General features: G+C 41.4%; 1 protein-coding gene across 1 annotated transcript; it reads left to right on the top strand.

The window, feature by feature from the left end:
• The first annotated feature begins 330 nt into the window (after positions 1 to 330).
• On the top strand, positions 331 to 5577 carry ppp2caa (protein phosphatase 2 catalytic subunit alpha a). Its single transcript, XM_076291745.1, has 7 exons — positions 331 to 802; positions 1776 to 1985; positions 2845 to 3018; positions 3655 to 3744; positions 3932 to 4093; positions 4261 to 4379; positions 4684 to 5577. Exons 1-7 carry the CDS (start codon positions 701 to 703, stop codon positions 4754 to 4756), a joined length of 930 nt encoding a protein of 309 aa, XP_076147860.1. The 5' UTR covers positions 331 to 700; the 3' UTR covers positions 4757 to 5577.
• The last annotated feature ends 2633 nt before the right edge of the window (positions 5578 to 8210 follow it).

The raw sequence follows: 8210 nt of genomic DNA, 5'->3' as shown, positions 1-8210 counted from the left end.
ATATCCCAACTTTTTACTGTATGGTTCAATGGAAAATTAGCGTTTCGTTATAATAATAATAAGAGTACGTAGAATCACTATGGGTTGCCTCGCAGCTTCGCTGCTTGGCCCCCAATAAAAAGCCAGGGTGTGCTGTGTTATGAATATGTTTATAGATAAATGCATAGGAAAACGCTTTGGGTTGTCACACAGTGCAACATGACATGTTATCCATCAGCACAGGCTGATATCTGTGGACAACACCTTGTCAGATACAAATTGCTTAATTGTATGCGCTAGGTGGCACTAAAGTAGCGTTTCTGGACAGTGATGCAGAACAGATGACGTCAACCTCCCTGATCACACATTCCACACCGCTAGCTACTGTACATAGCCGGGTCGGATTTTGGTGTGCAAGGAAACGAGTCTGGGTTGAGGGCTTAGTGCATTTTAGCCAATCCAAAATCAATACTGTTCATTCCTACTCTCGGATATTTGAGTTACCACCGTGTTTTCGGATGATAAAACAAATGACGCTTCATTTGACAATTGCAAGGTAAATGTGTGGGACTAATTTGGATGGACTCATTCTCGCGTAATGACTACTAGCAAACGCATGACGTGAGGTAATTTAGACTACTAGTCATTTCAATAATTTAGGCTACTAAGCTCGTGGTCGTTCGCGTTAACTGCAACCTACTGTACAGTTGAACTTCTCATCATGGACGAGAAGACATTCACGAAAGAACTGGATCAATGGATCGAACAACTGAACGAGTGCAAGCAGCTGTCCGAAAACCAGGTCAAAATGCTGTGTGAAAAGGTGAGAATTTAAGCATTTTCTGATAGTGTCACTACGCATATTTTAATCTGTTGGTCACTAATCTAGTTCAACCCGTTTCTCATTTCGCCTGCAAGCTCCTGTCGTCAACCTTATTTCCAGGGGCTTGTAGGCTATCCGAAGATGGCGGTGACCGACTGCTATTATTATTGGCTGTCAGCACCGCCATGAATGTAGCCATTGGTTGTTGACTGGGAAGTTCAGCTAGCAACCGCTGCTGACCAGCACAACGTTACCCAATTTTACGAAACCCTAGTGTTTAGATACATTGTTTATAATAACTGTTGCGTTCATGAAACAATGTAATGTTGTTTGTAAAGTGTTACACTCAGTTATGTTGAATGCGCAGCTCGCCCGACGACTGGTGCCGAGAGTCGCATATTTAATCAATTGTCTAGACTATTTTGGTGTCACGACAGTCAGAAAGAGGTCACAGACTTATATCTAAGATAAAGATGGACTGTATTGTAGGCTACACTAGGACAAATATGATATAACGCGGCTACTTAAATAATTTCATGTGCGCAGTCAGTGCGACCCCGCTGGACTGCAAAAGAATAGCATATTTTGCATTGTAAAATCTATGCACAGGCCTCTCTAGTTTTAAAATCCACAAAACTATCATTTCATCCACCATCATTTTGTTTTTTTATTGCTTATATTGGACATATACCATTTGAGATATGCTGTTATTTTTTATTCTAAATACATTTCTTATTACTTCCCACTTAGACAAAGTAGTGTCTCAACTATTCGGTGAAAAAGTGGAAAAATAATTAGGCCTAGTAATATTTTATGAATGTATCAATGGTGTGAGGTGCCCCCTTTACTGGCAGTGTTCCCTGGGCGTCAGCTGTTCTGCTGGAGAATTTTTTGTAACAAGTGTGCATTAATGAGCTGACCCGGTAACCCACTAATGCGGCATCACAAAATTCTTCCTCCCCTTGTTTTACAGGCTAAGGAGATTTTAACAAAGGAGTCCAATGTACAGGAGGTACGATGCCCCGTCACTGTCTGCGGCGACGTCCATGGCCAGTTCCACGACCTTATGGAGTTGTTCAAGATCGGAGGGAAGTCGCCCGACACCAACTACCTGTTCATGGGCGACTATGTGGACAGAGGCTACTACTCCGTGGAGACAGTGACATTACTTGTTTCTCTCAAGGTGAAACTTGGCTGGCTCTCAGTGATTTTGTTCCCCTGTAATCCTTTGTGTGCCTCCATAGAGTTCAGACATATGTTGTTGCACATTCAGTGGCTCTCTGACCTGGAGGCTGTTTCACAGTAAAGGTATTCACCTAAGTTTGGGTCTGGTCTTATTGCATTCCAGGGTGTAGGTTCCAGCTTGTTTGACCTAACTTCCCCACCTCAAAAAAGCTTGCCATGTTTAGTGGTGACATTAGATTTGCATTAGATACTGTTTAGTCTTTACCTAGAGGGGGACATTTGTGTGTGGTGGAATTTGAATAATCCCAGATTAACATACCGTGCAGTTCAAAACAGCTCGTGTATGATGACTGTTGCTCAGTCGGTATGTATTCTAACCTTTACAGAGCCAATGGCCTGCTATATATGGCTGAAAAGAATTCTGTTTGATCGCGCCTCAGTTCTCCTGGGTTCAATATTTTTGTCAAAAGCATAGTTCCAGATGTTTCCAGTGGATGCTTGGAAATGTGTCCCAGTCTATTTTTAGGGATGCAGGCTGAGCAACACATAACCAAAACTAACACTAAGACTTCAGCCGACGCTGGCCCAGAACTCTACACTGCAGCATGAGGAAAAGAGAAAGAGTCAGAAAAAGATTCTTTCCACATATTATTATAAATTTTCCCCCTTTTTGTTTTGCACACGGGCTGTTTTAGTGGTTTTGACTTGTTGCTATAGTGATGAAAGGATCTTAAACAACAGGAGACTTGTGTGGAAATCACTTCCAAATATGCAGTGGCTTGATCACTCTTTGTCTTTAAGGTTCACATTAATAATGCATTATTATTATTATTTATTTATTTATTTATTTTTATCAGGTGCGCTACCCAGAGAGAATTACCATCCTTCGGGGGAATCATGAGAGCAGACAGATCACACAGGTGTATGGTTTCTACGACGAGTGCTTGAGAAAGTACGGAAACGCAAATGTTTGGAAATACTTCACAGACCTGTTTGATTATCTGCCTCTCACCGCGTTGGTTGACACACAGGTAAGCCTCAGACTGAACTTATGAACATCTCAAAGTTATTAATGACTTGTTGAATGGCTGTCTGTGTGATGTTTGAAAAATATGCATGTATAAGCAGTGTTTCCCACATAATTGTATTCTATTTGTGGTGGTAGGTTTGCAGAATTAACTTGAATGCAACAGTTTTTAACAAATTAGCGCAGCATGGTTATGATGCTAACCAGATTTAAACACAATTTAGTCCAATGTATGGGAAACACTGATAAGTAATCTATAGTAAGAGGGGTAAATTATTGGTGAGTGTTTGTTTATTTACTACTTGGGTTTTCCACTAAACTAGGTCTGTGTTCATATTCAACTATAGGATTGTTCATGTGAATTCATATGTGTTGCATGCATATATTTTGTGAAGTTAAACATGGGGATGTGTGAATTCACAAACTGATATATTACTGTGATCCAATATGTAGTTCAATATGTAGCCTAATAAGAAAAAAATCAGATATGCTTGTAACCTTCCAAAAGCATGGGAACGCTATCTGGGTCCAGAAGCATGGGAACGCTATCTGGGTCGCTGTTAAACAAAATCCAGGAGTGAATCCAGCCTCAGCGTTAAATCTCTCTCTCTCTCTCTCTCTCTCTGTGCTGTTGATGTAGATTTTTTGCCTCCATGGAGGACTGTCTCCCTCCATTGACACACTGGACCATATCAGAGCTCTCGACCGCATTCAGGAGGTGCCACATGAGGTAGCGTATAGTATGCCACATGAGATAGCGTATGGGGGGGGGGGGGACAACGACTGAGTATGTGTCATGAGGAGTGTTTGAGGTGTGTGTGTGTGTGTGTGACTGAGTGTGGATGTGGGGGGGGATTCTTCCTCTTTCTCAAACTCAGTTTTTTCCACCATCTTGATATATCTGTTCATTGATCTAGGGTCCGATGTGTGACCTGCTGTGGTCAGATCCAGATGACCGCGGAGGCTGGGGAATTTCACCCCGTGGTGCCGGCTACACGTTTGGGCAGGACATCTCGGAGACTTTCAACCATGCCAACTGCCTGACTCTGGTCTCGAGGGCTCACCAGCTGGTCATGGAGGTGAGTAGTGGGCTTGAACCGGTGGGAGGGAGATGAACATACAATCACCAGGAGCAGAGTTACAGGACTATTGTTCTAATCTCTCTCTCTCTTTCTCTCTCTCTCTCTCTCTCTTTGTCCCGCTCTCTCTCTCTCTCTCTCTCCCTCTCTCTTTTTCCCTTCTCTAGGGCTATAACTGGTGCCATGAACGAAATGTGGTGACGATTTTCAGCGCACCAAATTATTGTTACCGTTGTGGTAATCAGGCAGCTATCATGGAACTGGACGACACACTTAAGTATTCCTTGTAAGTTCACCCTCTCACCCCCTTTCTAGCATGTTCGGTCAAACAAAAGTAAGAACAAAACACACATTTTACAAATGTAGCAGCTCAGTGATTCATCTGAATTATTTTCAGTTATAATGTATCAGTAGAGCTGTTTCTCAGGCACTGTGCCTTAATTCAGGAGTGGGCCAAGCTGTTTAAGATTTTAAAATAAATCATGATATGTATGAAGTCTTAAAAACATTGTAATAACTTCAGGCACAACACAGACATTGTCCTTGCTTTAAGTTTTAATTGTAATTTCTGCTTTTGTTTGCCTTCTCAGCCTGCAGTTTGATCCTGCTCCTCGGAGAGGGGAGCCGCACGTGACTCGTCGCACCCCCGACTACTTCCTGTAAAGATCCTGATCGCTGAGAAAAGTATTCGCCATCAATGCAGTTCACCCTGAAATTACATTAGGACAAGGCCAACAACATTTAATATTCAATAAATACTTCCATGGACCAAAGTGTGTGCCATGTTCATTAAAAACATCTGCAAAAGAAGCTGCCACGCAAGTTGATCACAAGAGTAAAAAAGAGAAAATTTGCCCTTCTGCATGGTCGGATCATTGTATTTTACTCCAAAGTCGCTTTTGTTCCGTCAAGACAATGAAACCTGGTGGTCACTGCTGGATAGGAAGATGTTTTTATTCTGTGATTTTTACTGTCGGGTGTAAAGGGTTGGGTGGGCTCTGTGAACTCATATTCACAAACACTTAGATAAGTAAATGCTTCAGTCTGAGTACCGTTGGGATGTCATGCTGAATAGAAACTACTTTGCCATGTCAGTAAGTGGCATCTCTTTTGCATGGCTTTCTGAGGTTTTTTACAACAAGAGAGTATTTGTGTGAATGAGGGGGGACATAGACCAGGTTACACACTTCTGTTTCCTTTTTTTCGCACTTGTCAGTTTTATTTTGATTACTGTATGATGTTTTGTAGAACAGGATTATCATGCATTTTATTTTATATTTAACACCAGCATAAAGTTGCTGCAGTTCTCTCTCTCTCTCTCTCTCTCTCTCTCTCTCTCTCTCTCTCTCCCTCCCACTGCTTCTATTCCATTTAGCTGTATAGGTATTCCAAGACTATGTCTAAATTATTTGATTATTTCTTTGTTAAAGCCTGTGTGGGAGACTTCAGCACTTCAATAAAGACTGGGGTTACTCCATATGAAATGCTTTGTCTGTGCCTATAATGTTCAGCAGAGTACTGCAGTATCTGTTTCTGTGTCCATGTGGTGGTTATACACATACTAATAAATGCAGATAACACAGATTCATACACCAAAGTGTTGCTGCTACTGCTGCTCAAATGCCCTCCCAGAGCCATAACATGAAAACATATATGTGATGCTATCTGGGAAAAGCCTTTACATGGTGCGCTCAAAAATCCTTGATTTTTTTGCTTCGTTTCAACCCTCTTTGGTGAAATTTCTCCAACTTAAGATTCTGATACCATCTTGGCAACATTCTGGACACTGTACCCTAGCAAAATCCTGGATACCATCCTCCCAGAATCTTGCATGTTGCTAGGATGGTAACAGAATCATAAGGTGGTAAAACTGCACCATGTGAAGGGTTTTCCCAGATCGCATCACATATTATGTATTTTACTAATTTGGTCACACAAAAGTCATGCTTGTGCATACAATAGGAAAATAGGATGGGTGACACTAATGTATCCATCTGAATCATCCCAATTTACTGTAACAGCTGTCATGGATGGTCATTCATGACAGTCTGTTTTGATCATCCAAACATGTTTTTAGGAGAGCAAGTATGGAACCAGCATTTTGTACAAAATCAGATTGAATGAGAAGTTTGCTGTTTTATGCACACAGAGAATTTTCCCAAATTATTTTGAACATGTTCATCCCAATGACTATACTTTTATTTACAGTCCTTGGTCAGTCCTAATGTTTTCGACATAAACGTGTAGTATAGGTTGTGTGAAGTGCACCGCATCCTAATACTCAAGTATTACCAACTGTATCCACTAGATGGAGCTCATTGACCATGTTAAAATATAGCAGCGAGCGTGACATCACATTATCCAACAATGCACTCACAAACGATGTGTTGGTCACATGTGTCTAAGTTTTTGACATCGAAAGCCCTACTTTCCAGTTTCCTGGTGGTGGCGCTGCAACAGACTGTTCGCGTATGCAGATAATAACCTAGGTTTCCTGAATGTGTCAATAGGAATTTGTGATTTAAACATCATGCATAATTAACTAACACACCTATGCTGTGTTTTTGCAGGCTTTTACAGATCAGGTAATGTATCAAATTGGCATCCTCTTCTTCAAGCTTATATGACCAGACCAATAATCAGAACCAGTCAGCTCAGTCAACAGCGTAGTTAAAAGCAAAAATTAGGCTTCACAGGTATCTTTGGCTGACATGTTCAAAACTGCACACAATTTGAAGTGTAGGATGGAAGTGTATGACACCCTATGAATGCATGCCAAGTTTCGTGGTATTCCGTATCAATACATTAATATATGTGTACATAATAGTGACTGTACACTACGCACGCACACACTCTCTCATGAACACACGTAAACACGCACATAAAGATACAAGCACACACATGCAGGCACACACACACACACACACATAAAGATACATGCACACACATGCAGGCACACACACACACACACACACACACACATAAAGATACATGCACACACATAAAGATACATGCACACACATGCAGGCACACACACACACACACACATAAACGCACAGACACACACACACAAGCACAGACACAGACACACACATAAATACACAAACACACACACATAAAAACATACGCACACACATACACACACAGTACACATGTACGCATACGCACGCATGCACATGCACACACACAGGCATGCACGCACGCACAGACTCGCACGCACACACACACACATATAAACACGCACACACACGCACAAACACATGCACACACACATACACACACACACACACACATATAAACACCCCCTCCCCACCCACCCACACACCCACACACACACACATAAAAACTCACACATGCAGGCACACACACACACACACGTAAACACACACACATAAACACACACACCCCATTACCCCCACACATACACTCACAAGGGAACACACACACGCATACACACAAAAACACACACACATGCAGGCAGGCAGACATACATACACACACACACACACCCCATTACCCACACTCACAAGCGAACACACACATACATACACACACACAGAAGCACACATATACACAAAAGCAAACGCACATATGAACACTCATTTACATACTCAAAAGTTGCAAGAGTAGGGGACGGAGTAGGAGATGGAGACAAATTGACAAGCGTGATTTATTTTTGCGGAGAGAATGTGCATGACTGAGCGGCGGTCATATTTTTATTTATGGTACATTTAGTTTTAATTATTTCCTACAGTGTAGAACAATACTAAGAACATCAAAACTTACATAGGCCTAAACACTGAAAAAGGTGCTTATGTTTAAGATTCTGTAAGATGTAGCCACCTTTACGTATATTGACTTGATAACCATCTTCATGTGACCGTCACCTGGAGGGAATTTCATTTAGAAAGTCAGCCAACAAGTTCTCAAAAACTTTTTTTGCTTATACATAAATGTTTCTTCATAGCTTTGATCTTCAGTTTTGACAAACAATGTCAAATAAAGCCAAACTGAAGAAAATCATATTGATGTGTTCAATTTTTAACTGGTGCGGATTGTGTGTGTGCGCTTGAGTCTGTGTGTACACATTTGAGTCTGTGTGCACATTTGAGTCTGT

This window comes from Alosa pseudoharengus, unplaced genomic scaffold (genome assembly GCF_046254945.1).
Source record: "Alosa pseudoharengus isolate Yale_2024_CS ecotype anadromous, Long Island Sound unplaced genomic scaffold, YU_APseudo_1.1 YU_APseudo_1.1_scf_19, whole genome shotgun sequence".
NCBI classification, from domain to species: domain Eukaryota; kingdom Metazoa; phylum Chordata; class Actinopteri; order Clupeiformes; family Clupeidae; genus Alosa; species Alosa pseudoharengus.
Note: the sequence above shows the minus strand (reverse complement) of the source record. Positions and strands in the feature narration are given on the sequence as shown.

Coding starts and splice junctions, on each gene's coding strand:
- ppp2caa (XM_076291745.1), top strand. CDS start 701: ATGGACGAGAAGACATTCACGAAAGAACTGGATCAATGGATCGAACAA. Junction 4,094..4,260: donor CTCACCAGCTGGTCATGGAG/GTGAGTAGTGGG, acceptor TCCCTTCTCTAG/GGCTATAACTGGTGCCATGA. Junction 4,380..4,683: donor GACACACTTAAGTATTCCTT/GTAAGTTCACCC, acceptor TTGCCTTCTCAG/CCTGCAGTTTGATCCTGCTC.